The following is a 15876-nucleotide window of genomic DNA, read 5'->3' as shown; positions in this document are numbered from 1 at the left end:
AGACTGCAGTATATGTAGATGAGCATAGGCGTGTGCATGGCGTGGGGGCAGGGGGAGTGGCCACCCACCCCCTAGTCACCTAGAGGGGGGGGGGGCAAGTCTGCTCCATACTTTGACTTAATAGGGAGAGGGGGCGCTGTGATGAACCTTTGCCCTGAAGGAGAACCCTGCCATGCCTATGTAGATGAGAGGAAGTAAATTTTCCTCAATGTCAACTAGAATATCGGCTAAGTGCTACAGGCTTATTTCCGTACCAGTTTATTAAAACCTGCACCAGAGAATAAATATTTTAGAACAGCACTTCGTTGTAGGGCAGGAATCTGATAAATACAATCAACAGGATCGACATATTTGCACAGCGCAAAATGAACGAGGACACATGAAAGGACACAACACAGGCGCTGACTTCACTAAATTTTATAGCGAAAACGCTAGAAATATATACACATGATAACAACAGCACACATCAGCACAAACGTACATCCTATTGCATCGCAGCCAGATACGCGATTTTCTTTTTGGTTAGGGCAACAGAAGTCCTGCTTATACAGAGGCCACCCTGCTGTTGCATTTGATTAGCTTCTATGATTTCACGCGTGAGCTTCTCGCGATGTTTCGTGACAACGGTGCACTTTTCAAATTCCGGTTCACAACCACAATCTCTACAATGTATGCCGAGATGGCCTGGAACAGCTGTGCTGACATGGTAGTAATGCTCCCTTAAATGCTCGTTTAAGCATCTGCCCGTTTGTCCAATGTACTTCTTACCACAAGACAACGGGATCAAGTACACAACACCCACTGCACATGCTATGAACTGCCTCTTGTGTTTTGTTGTGCAAACGCTTGTTTGTGCAGTAGCACAAAAAATGCTTACGACCATTAACAGGGAAGCGAAGCACCAGCAAGCTGTGCCGCCAGAGATAATAAACTGGTCGCGGTGCTCCCCTACCTGTATAAGATTTCGCACAACTTGAAAAAGATAGGGGACAAGGTAGACATTAAGGTTGTATTCTCTGCTCCAGAAAAACTGTCAGTGCTTTGTAAGCGCGCTAATGCCGAAGCCACACAAACGAGCGTTTGCACAACAAAACATAAGAGGTAGTTTGTAGCATGCGCACTGGGTGTTGTGTACTTGATCCTGTTGTCTTGCGGTAAGAAGCACGTTGGACAAACGGGCAGATGCTTGAACGGGCGTTTAAAGGAACATTACTATCATTTCAGGCACTTGTGTAATCTAGGCACTTGTGCAAGATATATTTTCGAATTGGGTGTGGGACCTGTATTGCACCACTATTTTGTCTTTGATTATTATTACTCTGCAAGTATTTCTTTGTTACTGCTTTGCTGGTGTAAGCGAGGGTCAGAAACTGATTCTGAACTGTGTGGGTATTGCCCTTCACTCTGGCTTAAGGAAGACGATACATAGCTTGTGCTCACGGCGGAACGGCAGCCGGCAGTCGAGCCCGAGACTCCGCCGAGTAAAGGTGTATTTCCTTGCTCTGCCTCGGTGTACTTTCTGAGGGCTTCAGCCGACCCTTGGCCCTGAGCCTACAACTGTATTGTGAAGACCTTTTTCTTGTCTTGAAAATTGCATGTTTTCAGTTTGCTATTGGGAAATATGTACAGTGCAGCAATGAGCACTGGTTCCCGAGTGAGTGAGTGAACAACTTTATTGAACGATCCTGCAAAACAAGGAGAGGGGAATGGGGTGGTGGAGACTCTTGCGTGCATGCGAGCCTCTCAGCCGCGAAGGGAGCCCCTCGCGCTGCGAGGGTGGCATGTCACGTGCTGGACCTTGTCTCTGTGGGTAGGCTTGCTCGTGTCTTTTGTTGCATGTTGGTAGCCGAGATCCTGGATTCCCCTAGCTGACCTCGGGAACCAGATACGAGCCACCCAGAACTGGTTCCCGAGGCGGTCTACTGAATCTTCTTGTCCACAGCAATGTCATGCTGGCACATACTGAGCACACATTTAGAAAAAAGTTATATTGTTCACGTATACAAAAATGCACTATGTGAGCATTCATTCTCACTGTGAAGCAAGCATGGAATGGGAGCTTCTTGCATGACTGGTGCTTCTTGTAAGTAGTATTACTACTACGGCTACTTGTAGCTGCCTTTAGTTTCATTATGCGTATCCTAAATAAATTTTGGCAGGTCTGACCGCTGAGTATGTTGAAGAGAGGTCAGAAATGGTTGGTGTGGCTTGGCTGTGCTCATACATATTGCAAAAACAAATATTGCCTTGCCTTGCACACTTACGTTCAATCATGCCTTACACTTCAACAGCATATTTGTGCTCCATGGCACCTAAAGCTGAAGGTTTACCTAGTTGATTTCCACTATGCTTACACTCTTAGTACTATATGCAGTACAACTTTTATGCTGCTTCCTCTCATTGAAAAAAGCTTTATCGTAAATAAGTAGGCTGTTGTAAAAGTTGCTATAATCAAGCACTGTTTGAAAGCCCATTCATGCAGTGGCATTTTTTTTTCCAATACAGTATTTGACGTAACATGGTTCAATTTGAGTCTCATTTATGTAGTGTGTTATCACGCTTAGTATGAGCTGTAGTGTACTTGCGTGTAACAGTACGCCTATGTGTTGTAGCTCATAACGACACAACCCAATAAAACCAACAGACAGTGAAGCTAAGGGAGGTATAGGAGACATTATTTGTAGCTTTTAACAAGTATAGTAATCATGACATAAATGGAAAGGAATTTAAGTGAATGAAAAATCAACTTGCCGCAGTTAGGGACCGAACATACAACCTTCGGATAACGTGTCCGATGCTCTACCGATTGATCTACAGCGACAGTCCCTTTCCCATCCACTTTATTGGGTATTTGTTTTATGTGATCCTGGGAGTGTTAGCCAGCGCCGCTCACAGCCATGAAGGCAAGTGTGGAAGAGTGTTCCACACTTGCCGTCATGGCTGCAATATATTTGTAGAGAGCTGCACTTCAAGCGAGTGTCATCGTCACACACACATAAACGTTGCCAACTATGGCAAATGACTTCAGTTAATGATCCATTGCACATTGCTGCCACTGGAGATGTGCAGCAAAGCTAAATAAAGAAAAAATTGCGGAGCCATTACACTCTGTAAAAGCGGATCACCGGCAAAACTGTTTAGCACGTGTCACAGAGGCAACACACAATTTTGAAGCATACCCGATCGCACGCCCTTCAATAAAATACTAAAATGTCTGTCCAGAAAGTCCCTTTTGATTTTAGCGTATGCTCATTCAGTGTTTTCCAATTGAGCAGTATGCGTCTTTTTGCCGCATTCTCCTTTTTGCAAGGTGCATTTATCTTGTCTCCTGTGCAGGGGCGTAGGCAGAATTTTTTTTCTGGGGGGGGGGGGGTTCACCCATACTTTATGTAGGTTTGTGCGTGCGTTTCTACGTGTGCGTGTGTATATACGAAAGCAAAATTGAAAAATTTCGGGGGGGGGGGGAGTTGAACCCCCCAACAGCCCCTGGCTACGCCCCTGCTGCTTTGCCACAAGCGCTTGGTGTTTCGTGCACAATCTTAATTGGTGTTTGCCGCCCGTGTGTTCTCCTCTTCATTTTTAGTGGACCAGTGGTGAGTAGTGGGGTTTTCCCAATTTCTGTGGCACATACGCTTTTGCTCGTGGATGATGGAGATGCCCTAGCCACAAACAGCTTCGCTGTAAAAAGGTGCGACTTCTCATGTGAATGTGATGCAGTTCCTCAGCTCCAGTACATGGGTGAATGCAACAGTGGCGTAGCCAGCAGGTGTACAACCTCTCCCCATCCAAATTATGGAATTGTATGCGTACATACAAACGCATGCACCACCATACATAAAGGGTGCTTGAACACCCCCCTCCTCCCCCCCGCAAAAAAAATTTCCGGCTACACCACTGGAAAGCAAGGACGAAATGCCATTTGTGGATGCTAGTTCAGGCAAAAGGAGATATAACAGAATTAATTTGATTAGTTGAAGCCGAACATACCCAAAGCAAACACAAAATAAACCAAATTATGCTTGAACTCGATGCACTGATACCCATGCCTAAACTTGCAGTTACACAGGCGAAAAATTATATTTGGGTTTTAATAAATCCCAAAACCACGATATGATTATGAGAGACGCCGTAGTGAAGGGCTCCGGTAATTTCGACCACCTAGGGTTCTTTAACATGCACCTAAATCTAAGTACACGGACTTCAAACATTTTCGCCTCCATCAAAAATGCAGCTGCCGCGGCCGCCAGGATTCGATCCCGCGACCTGCAGGTCAGCAGTCGAGCGCCATAACCACTAGACCTCCGTGGCGGGGCTACATTTGGGTTTTACATGATAAAACTACAGTACGATCATAAGGCGCGTGACAGTGGGTGACCGTGGAGTAATTATGATCACCTGGGCAGTGGCATAGCCAGGGGGGGGGGGGCACGCCAGGTCTGTCCCCCCCCCCCCTCCGAAGTTTTTTTTTACCATGGCATACACAGCACAAAATGACACTCGACCACATCTGCCTGCCCTGACCACACTTCAGATCATAAAGGTGCCCCCCCCCCTCCCCAAAAGAAATTTCTGCCTACGCCCCTTCACCTGGTATTCTTCAACATGAACCTTAATCGACGTACAAAAGGTTTTTTTTTTTTTTTCGTTTCACATCCATCAAAATGCAGCCACTGTGGCCAGGAATCATACCTGCATCCGATCACATAGTCGACGTACAGCAATTTGACCATACCTGGGCATGAAGGGTCCATTTGAATTCATGAAATGTTTGAAGTTAACTAAGAACTCTACATAGGTAGGTGCCACACTGAGCAGATTTAATTGCGACTGGGCTAAAAGGCAGGTCAAGATATCAAGTTTACTGAAATGGGCTGTATTAGCACCTAGCATGTAAGAGAAAAAATGTGCTCAGTCACAATCATGCATACAAATGAAACTTTGTGTTACAGAAGATTTTCAGACACAGATGGCTGTGGATGCATGCACATGCATACATTATGCATGTAAATTATATCAATTGTAATTGATAACATTTTGTACTTATTTCTGTTTGTATCCTTGGTATTCACAATGTATAACTTCTCAACTATCTTTCCTTTATCTGCATTGCATCTTGACTTGTAGTAGTATTTTTACCCCACTGTAATACCAATGGGCACTAGGGGCAAAATAAAACAAACATGCACACATTTTGCCAGCTACAGCAAAAAAAGATGTTATTGAGGGCAGTGAAAAAAATGAATTCATGTGCATATCCTGTAGGGCTGTAAATATCAAGCACAGCAAATGGAATTTATGAACTTCTGGTTAAACACGGTCGACAAGTATATAGCCCTTCCATATACAGTGCTCTCATTCACTGCAGTGGATGCGATGAGGGGCTGTAGAAAAGATAGCAGTCAGCGTGCACCTTTGTACACATGGGCAAAAAAAAAAGACATGGGGAAAGAGAGAGAGATCTGCAACAGCAAATCGCACAGGGGAGGGTGCATCCACAATTGCTCTCTTAAGAAGCACTGTCTATATGCAGAGCAATCATCTGATGGAAGGTATTGCGAAAAATCTCTTCCTGAGAAACAAGGAAGAGAGCACTGCTGCCAGCCTTGGCAAGCGAACTCTTTGCAAAGCCATTCCCTTCGCTTTTCCTCTTGCAGTATCGGCCCAACACTTGACCTCTGAGAGAAAGCTTATTGAGCAAGAATGTTTGTTTGTCTGCACTGCCATATCTTTGCCTGCAAAGGGAACCCTCATGTTTTCACTCATGTTTTTCAATGCTCTCTCAGTTTTGTTTCCTTCCATTGGCAGCAAATGTAGAGGGAGAGATGTAGACCAGCGTTGTTGCACTCTTGTGCTAATTACTGTCACAGCTTGAAAAACACCTTTTTGATAGTTCCGAGAGGTTTCTTTCCACATTGGCTAATATAACAAACTTTTAAAAGTAATTTTACATAATATTTGATAGAAAGATTTCATAACTGAATATGACCTTATAGGTCACATCTCACATTGAGCAAGCCATATCACATGGATGACAGTGGTCTCGTCACCATGACATCCTACATTGAAAGGGCTGAAGGGACATCAAAATTACTTTCAATTTTAGGTGCCTGTTGTACACCCCAGTCCCACACAGGTCACTGATGCACTATGTTCACAACCTATTTATTTTTAAGTGCAGAAAAAGAAGAGATCAAGGGGGACACCACTGACGCTGTGGTGTACAAATTGGAAATGTGTATGCTGTACATGGTTTCTGATACCTTCACATTTTTTGATCACCACAATACAATTAAGTGCAATCGTTTCATCGCATTCTTAAAGTTGTGCCTAGTTAGTATTTGATCCTTCAAACAATGAAAGAAACAACTTTTTGCGTGAGTGATAGAAGCATGCTGACCAATGGCTTAAATGTGGAACTTGATTGATGCACCCTTAAGTAGTCTGCATTGATACATTCTGGAGTATAGATGGCACCATGTATTAACACATTGGGAGGTGAACTTGCAACCATGTTAAAGCCATGACACCAAGGAATGTGAGCAGGCACATGCACCACTTCTGCACGCCAAAACAAAACAGTAAGCTGGTTCATGTTTGAAAATTTGGTTGAAAATCACCGAAAAACACAGACTAGAAGAAGCAGGCAGGACAGCACTTACAGTAAGCGCAGTCCTGTCTGCTTCTTCTAGTCTGTGCTTTTCGGTGCGTTTCAGCCAAATTTTCAAACATGAACGTTAACCAACTGGCCCAGCTTGCCATCTTGCTGTAGTAAGCTGGTGTTACCTCTGGCATACTGTACTTTCTGTGTGCTTAGGGGAGCTTTCAGTCATGGAAAGAGCAACATCTTAATGTGCAGAAATCTGTACCACCTAAATTTTGGGAAATGCCTGCTGGCTAAGCAAACGTGTGTAATGCAGCCAAGCCAAGCAAAAGGTATCACGAATGTGCCTGCATTAACTGTAATTTACATCACCAGCACCATAATCAAAATAGGCTCCTTAGTACTTCATCAAGATCACAGGAATCGCAAGCCAGACTTTCTAATCTGGAATCTTTCAATAATCAAGCACTTGAATGCAATATATGCAGAATATGGTGTAGGTTACCTCAATTTATATTTTTGAAAACAAATGAAGTATGGAATGGCCTCTTGTATTCCTTTGATGTGATAATAATAATATCTGGGGTTTTAATGTCCCAAAACCACGATATGATTATGAGAGACGGCGTAGTGGAGGGCTCCGGAAATTTCGATCATCTGGGGTTCTTTAACATGCACCTAAATCTAAGTATACGGGCCTCAGACATTTTTGCTTCCATCGAAAATGCAGCCGCCGTGGCCGGGATTCGATCCCGCGACCTTCGGGTCAGCAGTCGAGAGCCATAACCACTAGACCACCGTGGCGGGGCGTATTCCTTTGACGTGAAGCTCCAAAGATAATAACAAAGTTGGAAATCTTGCTGTACAAGGCATTAATGCTTTCTAGAAACTTGAATTTTAACATCTGTAATGCACAACTGCCAAGGCTCAAAGTGCCAGGTTTGGAACATGCAATACCACCCTGTCACTACAGGCACTACCAGCATTCCCTCTGTGGATAACCAGCAGCACTGTGAAATACAGCATTCTCATTAACGAAAGGGGAATTTAGGTGCTGAGCCTACATTGTAAATGTGCACAGCAAAAAGGGCAAAAAGAAAGAAGACAGGGGTCATGTCTATACAGTACTATATGGAAAGTAGGGCAGGAAGGCTGCTTGTGAACTCCGGTGGCTATGGGAGGGGGCCTCCTAATGGAGAGGCTAGCTCACATTGTTGCACTACCAGCTTGCAGTAATTGGTTTGCTTCCACCTCTAATGTTACCAAATCTTATGGTGTCTCACAAATTTTAGTAAACTTTAAAACCGAAATTTCCTATTAGTTATGTTTGGTGAGGGTCCTCCTGGCAGCGAAATACGGAAATAATTTGGACGGACAGTCAAAGTGATATATTTCAAAACCTAAATTTCTCATCATGTCATGGCATAATTATGGTTATAACTAACAAAAATTTAAGCACCTCCAAAATCATGCTGTAGGTAACATGCACAGCATGCCCTTATAGTTCTTCACACGGGAGTGCTAAGAATCACGTGAGGGTTTGGGCATATGGTTGGACTGACGACAAGATTTGTACATGTTCGAGGACTTAGGTTATTCACTAGCCATACCTGCTAAAAATGGGCCAACCGGATTTTGAGCAAAGTACAGTGGTTTGCAGTGCACCTTCCGATGCAACAATCACTCTCAGCATTCCTCTCACAAAGATTGCGCTTTGACAACAAGGAATCGGCAAAATGGAAAAATGGCTTTGTTGTCACAAGGTCGTCCAACAAAAACAAACCTGTGTGCATTACCATTCTTAAGTCATTTAGTGCATAAAGGTTCTTACCTGCTTGATGCAGCTTATCACCTCACATTGTGGAATTGACCAGAGAAGAACTTCTGTTCACAAGCCTCAGCACAAATCTGTCCCATTAGTCCTGAGAAATGCAAAGAATGCAAAAACATCTGTGTGACTTTCCAAAATACTTTTATTCCTGCCTTTGAAGGGTTCTAGCACCTACTCTACATCATTAGCCAAGGCTGCAAACTTGTTGGTCTGGAAGTGGTCCTCCTCTTCGTCATCTTCCTCACTATCTTCATCGTCATCTTCACTCTCCTCTGGCTCACTCCCAGAGGAAGCACTCTTGACTGGGGGCTCCCCGCGAATTCTTGCAAGTCGAGCCAACAGAGCACTGTCTACTTCGGAGCCTGCAGTTGCATGGAGACAAATACTTTACAGCGACAGCACGCACTGCTCCCATTCCACAAAATGTTCCACCGTGATTACTATTTACATAAATTAGTGACTTTTCCCTTTACACAAGTGCTGAAACCTAGAGTGGTAATGTTTAATCTGCTAAATATTCTAGCTGTTTTCTAAAAGCACAAGTTTAACCATTCTCAGGCTAATTGTAATTTTGCTACTTTCCAAATTATTGTTCTATGATTGTATAATCAGTGTTGCATATATAAGCAATGTCTTTTAATGTAAATTTTTTTTTCTTGCTGAGCTTACCTAATGCATCCTATGTAACAATAACAAAGCACATGAAAATCTCTTGCCACATGTCAAATGTGTGCTGCATGGCATAACATAAATGATTCTGTCCTTAACATCATTTGTCCTGAAGTTACAGTAAGAATTAACATAGTACCGTGCAGCATTTTTTTCAGGTGAGACAGATCTGACAAATGCTGCACATTTCAGTCGGTTACATTAATATTACTGCTCAATATAGGGATGGCACGAGGGAAGAAGGTACGTCATGCGCGCCTCCCGACCTTAAGCACATTTTCTTTTTCTTTTTCGAACGCGTGGCATACTTTCAGTGTGATCGCGCACACGCGGGTGAGTGGCGGCCTTTCGCGGCAGCCGCAGTAACTACCGAGCGCGTTATGTTCAAATGAGCCAATGGCGTGGAACCTGCCTGTGATGCCGTAAGCATCATTTTTTTTGTCGAGAGAAGAGGAAGCGCTTTTAAGCTTCCTCTTCTCTTTTTATTGTAAATCCCAGGCCGCGTGCTGCGCTATAATGTTTGGCTCACATATTCTCGGGAGCCTCGACTACCGATCGGCAGCGTTTTCTGACCATGCTGAAAAAGTGTTGCAGGGCCCCTTTAAGGGAGGACGTGGCTTTGGAAAACCAACTTTCTTATAACTTAACAGATGTTGATGAAAATTGGCACAAATATCCAGCATGTCTCCCTGATGCTGCCATAAAAGTTTCAGAGTGATACCTTCAGAACTTTTTATTCAATTAAATTTTTAAGTGTAGCATGAGTATTCATAGAGGCACCTAGACCTATATGTTAGACATGATAGCTGGACACTAGCTTGTTTGTGCATGTGTGCATGATTGATGGGCTAGTGAATCAACCACCCCCGAAAAACCAACACTTTTCAGAATCGACCATGTGAAAAAAACATGTTCTCAAACCAGTATTGTGAAAGAGCCCACTTTATGATGATTTTGTATGTTACAGGCACTTTCCTTTCAAAACAGTGGAGTGCTGGCTCTCTTACTCCTCTTAAACATTGACAACCTGACTGCTTCACTGCAGTTTTGCCCCTTTGTCGACATTTGAGACCTTGCAAAACTCAATGACAAACGTATGCCAAGGCCCTCCTTTATTGGCCCTAGAAAACTGTGCCACAAAACAAGCAAACCGTTTGCTTGTCACAATAACCACTCAAACACCTTTTTTCACCTTGCGCTCGCATGGCAACATACCAGCCTTCTTTTCTTTTGCATATAACGACCCCTGATGACAATAACAGAGAGGAGAAGGAAGTTGTGAAAATACATACATCAAAACAACTAGTACAAGGCAAAAAACATGAATGGACTACTCTCTCTACTTTTCTCATCACTGATGAAACCTGTTTCTGTAAGCTACTGAAGATGTCCACTGTTCAAATCACTCCACATATCCTTTTATCTATTGGAGTGTGCAAATTGCAATTTCCAAGCCTGGACCAAGCACAAATCGAATACTAATGGCAGAATCAAATTGAATAAAGCATCAAATACATCTCGCATGAAGTCATTTCAACCATATTAATCTAAAATAATCTTTTATTTACAACATGGCATATATTCTCAACATAAAAGTTTCTGTGATTGCACTGCACGTTATGAAGTGTTACTTAACTCTTTCCTTACCAAGGGGAGATTAGCTATTTTTTGTACGCTTGAGTTCGGAGTTTCTTATGGTACAGCTACTAGGGTTACAGTGTCAAGCATTATAGCAAAGTGAAATATGAATTACCAACATACCCAAGCATATGCTCTTTCAAAGTGAAGGGTAAAGGAAAGTGCTTTCAATTGGTGTTTACTTTTAAAAGGTAAGCAATGTTCACTGGTTCGACAAAATTCATATTAAAAAAAAGAGAGAGAGAGGAAAAAAGATCAAAAAGTTCTAAGAAACTTTTGAGAAAGCAGTAACATTTCTGGCAAAAATTTGTCTAAAAAAATTCAGAAACATACAAATTGTTGCACAATAACTTGGCAACTTTTCTTTAATGAATTATATCCACAGATCAAGTACCCTCCGAGTAAAAAAATTTACATGAAACATAGTGAAATGTTCAAATGTTTGCTTGGTGCTACCAAACTTATTTTTTTTGGAGGAAAAAAAAAATTCACAGCACAATGTTGTATACCAAAATGTGAGTATTTAATGAACATTTCAAAGATACATTTCGGGAAAGTAACAGTAATTACAAAATATGTAATAAAATTCACAAACACAAATAATTAGGAAAATTCACTACGCTGATGTTTCTTCATTTGAAATAAACTCTGACAACGGGACACTGACAATGGAGTCACCACATCTTGTAGAGTTTGACAGATCGTTTCTAGCAGTGTCAGGATCTCGCTTTCTTTGGAGAGTGCACGCAGTTTCGGATGTCAAGGCCATCATGCCGCTCAAGTGCGCTTTAACCTTCTGAGCTCACACTCTCTTTAAGAACCCCCTCCATGCGATGAAAATGTGAACCGTGCAGAAATGAAAACTCGAGTTTGTGTAAAATTACTGAGATGCCACTACAAGTTGAGACACGCAGCAGTTTTTTAAAATAGGCCCTCAAAACATTGTTCACCGGTGATCAAAGCCTAGTCGTGGGGTAAGGAGAGTGAATAAAAGTAAAAATAAAGCATTAGGAGCAAATAAGCGATTTATTAGCATACTTGGCACTCGCAGGAGAGTGAAAATGACAACATTTTAGACGGTAAAGGCCGATTCCCTGAGTGATGTGGTGCACTTTCTTATATAAATTGCTAGGTTTATGTCTATTCCCATGGTCGCCAGGATGGAAGTTTATCTTGTGCTTCAGCTTATGCATTAGTGAACGAAATTTGTGATAAAGAAACAATAAATTGTTCGGTTTAATGTACAGACACTGCACAGTGGCTTATGATGGTACAGTAGTGGAGGACTTAATTTTAGGGTTGTGCGAATATTCGAAGTTTCGAATATTTTTCGAATAGTGTTTGCTATTCGATTCGATTCGCACTGGAATTTTACTATTCGAACTTCCCAAAAACAAATAGTCAACGTCCGATTGAAAGTGACCCCTTCAGATTTTCAATATGCTTCACCTCACTACACTCTCGCGGCAAAGCTGCCTTTCAAGCTCCGTTACTGTCGAACTTGTGGTCGAACTTAGTCAAGACACGAGTCCACGTCCGATTGGAAGTGGTCCCTAAATTTTCAATATGCCTCACCTCGTCACACCCAGGTATTGCGGCAAAGCTGCCTCTCAAGCTCCGTTAGGGTTGAACTTTGCCAAGAGACAGTCAACGTCCAATTGGAAGTGGTCTCCAGATTTTCAATATGCTTCACCTCATCACACCCCGGTATTGCGGCAAAGCTGCCTTTCAAGCTCTGCTACGGTCGCAAATGTACTAACTCGAGAAAACGCTGGTTCCAACATGCAAATGAAAGATGCGGCAGAGGTGGGGGCTCAATTAACGCTGTTTTGGACCTGAAATTTGGGCAGGAAGTCCGAAAAATCGGAAGCCGAAGCTTTTTAGCATCGAAAATTTCAGATGTTCTTGTATATCGACATCTACGAGGCAGATTTGGAACTCCGGACATGAAGGGAGCACACCCTTGTCTGCCACATCAGTTGGGCTTCCACAGAAGTTGAGAGAGGAGGAGAGGCTGAGGAAATGGCATCTTTGCCTATCATGTGTAAAGTGTTGTCGGCAACACTTTGGTCGCACCAAATCATGTACATAAATAGAATTCGGCCTCTACATTGCCTCATTCTTGATAAGACAACTATGAAACACCACCCCGCCAGTGCTTCATCAACCTAGCGAAAAGAAACACTTTCATGTTGCTATCTCATAAGAGTATGCTTAGGAATCCTCTCTAACTTTTTGCTTCCTGCAATTTCGCTTCAAAGTATTTGAAAAATATTCTAGAAATATTCGAGAAGTATTTTAAAAATATTCGATTCGATTTGCACTTACACTTCAATATTCGAATTCGCTTCGCACCCAAAATTTTGCTATTCGCACAGCTCTACTTAATTTTGAATCTCTGTATTTCCTTAAGGTGCACTGAAGCCTAAGTACACGATTGTTTTTGCATTCTGCCCCCATCACATCACGGCTGCCAGCCTTAAATATTTGCAAACTATTTGAGAAATCTTCATATTTACAAATAGTGACTGTGTATTTGACTGGAAAACTGAATCGAATGAGGCAATATCAGAGTTGCCATATGCTACTGAGCTAACAAGCAAATAATCATCACAAAAGAAGCCCAAAAAAAGCGGTCGAATATCGCGAAGAAGTCCAAAAGAAACGGCAATTAAATGAATTTTCTCATTCTTGAAAATATTTTTAATTATAACAAAAAATGTCACTCAAATATGAAGGGGAGTTCAAAAGATTAGTTTAGCTATTTTGTACAGCGAAAATATGTGCAACTATGAACGAAAGCAGATATTTACTTTTAAAATTGCCTCCAGGGTAGTCTCCATACGGTTGAATGCACGTCTGCCAGTGCATGATTAACATGCACTCGTTCATTCCCCCAACGTATGTTTGGCTTCAACACTCAACTACTCAGTCATCGACAAACGCGCTATTAGTGAATGACAAACTCTACTGGTGAACGTGATGATCACTAAAACAACTATATTAGCTGGGAAAATGCAATGAAGCACAAAAAACACGACAAGCGACTGTAAAATTTTACAAGGGATTCAGTGAAAAAAGAATCCCAAGTCCGCTTATTATAAGCGGAACTGGCAATTCTGGGCAATATATAATTTGTAGAGGTGTGCGAATATTCGAAAGTTTCGAATATCAGTCGAATATTACATATGGAATATTTGTACTCGATTCGAAAACCATGTATACGAGAAGTTTCGAATATTCGAAGGAACTCGACTATACTTGGCATAGTTCCGAAATGATTCGATCGCAACGCCAGTAATGGGCACATTTGGTAACCTTTACTATGGCGTGATCACATATATTTCTTTATAGCCAGCTGTGGCGCATGCAGGCGATGAATATACCGCGTAGTTACGCTGCGTTCCTGACAGCGCGCCTTTAGAATCCATCGAATGTGCATCACACCCGGGCGTATCCGTTCGTGTGATCTCGCCTATCTCGCTCTTTCGCCAGCGTCAGTTTACTGCCGGCAGCAACGAGTGCACGAAGGCGGTCCTCGAAGTGGCGAAATAATGCGCTCGTCGCCGACACCGCATTTTGAACTGGAGTTGCGGCTCCGTAAACTAAGAATAAATAAATAAATAAATTAATAAAATAAAAGTGTATCGGGGCGTCTTTTTGCCACCCAACAATAATGTCACCTATCTCGCGGGCTTTCCTTCCGTTATCACTGCGCGCCATGTGGTTATCAGCATGACATAGCGTTCGTGATAGGAAAGTAGCCAGCACACAGTTTTCGAGAAAGGAAAGACAAAACAACCCCGATGATGATCGTTGTGTGGTTAATAGACACCACAGATACTCCTGTTTGCCTTAGAGTGTCGACCGGTGATAACAGGGGCGAAAGTATATAAAAAATAACAAAGTTCGGGGGGAAGGGGGGGGGTAGTGTCAAAACTCCCAAAACCCCGATATGACGATGATAGTGGGGGAACCCTGATCAGTTGTGACCACCTGGGGCTCTTTGATGGACACTGTTACATTTGACCCCTTCATAATGCAGCTGGGAAGGAATCAAACCAGCGCCCTCGTACTCACTAGTATGCCGCCACAGCCGCTAAGCCACCAAGGCGGGTGCGAAAGCTATTTTTTATTGCGATAACAATCATATAGACAGCCTCAACGGGCTTTTGCCGTCGCCATCATGTCCCGTACAAAGTCCAAATTGATAAGGTCCCCCGCGCATCGTATGTTCTACCGCGGGTAAAAGCGCATGAGCGGGGTGATGAACGCGGCTGAAGCAGAGATCAAACGAGCCGGCCCATTTCCGTCAAACAGAGGGTGCATGTGATAACATCACCCTGCTCAGGAGGCCTCCTGTCGAGCAGACAGGAAGCGCCCCGCCCGTCTTTAACGAGCATGAAAAGATGTGAGGGGGGGGTGCCGCATGAGCAGCAACTTTGAACTTTGAATCTAAGGGTGCGGTCGCGATCGCTGGTGCGCGCGCTATCTTGACAGCCATCACAGCGGGCGGCTCGTATACCCTTCTACGTGCTGCGCTCTCAACGTGAAGTGACTATGCAGACAGAGCATCTCTCCTTGGAGCAGCCGCATTCTCTTACAACAGCCTTTTGTAGTTACACGAGATCGGATACAATACAGTCAGCTGCCAGCCTCACTTCGTATAAGACTACAGTTTGTTGCTATGGCATTCACTGCTTCACCCTTGTGGTGAAACTGTGACTTTTTTTTGTTGTTTGTTTTTCTAATACAGTGCTACCACATAAAGAAAAGAAAAAGTTTGTTCAACATGTGAATTGAGCCTAAGCCATTAAGTCACAAGCTCCACTAAAAGTAGCACATGTCATGCACTTCCTGGCAAGTACAGATATTCTTTTGTGCAATAACAAATTTTGTGCTGATAGCACACAAGTGCACTGTTTTCGACATAAATATGTAGTAAAATAACATATTACTGGTGGAAAAAAAATTACCTCTCTTGATTATTCGGTATTCGATTCGTATTCGAAGCTATGTATTCATATTCGATTCGTATTCGAAAATTTTGATATTCACACACCCCTAGTAATTTTTTATTGCAAAGTTTCAGAGATTTGCACACTCCCATGTTTTACACTTTTCAAAACTTTGCCCA

General features: G+C 42.8%; 1 protein-coding gene across 2 annotated transcripts in view; it reads right to left on the bottom strand.

Annotated features, from left to right (window-relative positions):
- Positions 1-8560: 8560 nt before the first annotated feature.
- Positions 8561-15876, bottom strand: part of LOC119406423 (guanine nucleotide-binding protein-like 1) — a 41512-nt gene continuing 34196 nt past the window's right edge. For both annotated transcript variants that reach the window (XM_037673171.2, XM_037673179.2), the window contains exon 13: positions 8561-8794. In XM_037673171.2, the coding sequence (XP_037529099.1) occupies positions 8604-8794 (191 nt within the window). In that variant the 3' untranslated portion in view covers positions 8561-8603. The remainder of the gene's footprint in view (positions 8795-15876) is intronic.

Source organism: Rhipicephalus sanguineus, chromosome 1 (assembly GCF_013339695.2).
Source record: "Rhipicephalus sanguineus isolate Rsan-2018 chromosome 1, BIME_Rsan_1.4, whole genome shotgun sequence".
Lineage (NCBI taxonomy): Eukaryota > Metazoa > Arthropoda > Arachnida > Ixodida > Ixodidae > Rhipicephalus > Rhipicephalus sanguineus.
This window is presented reverse-complemented; position numbering and strand designations above follow the sequence as displayed.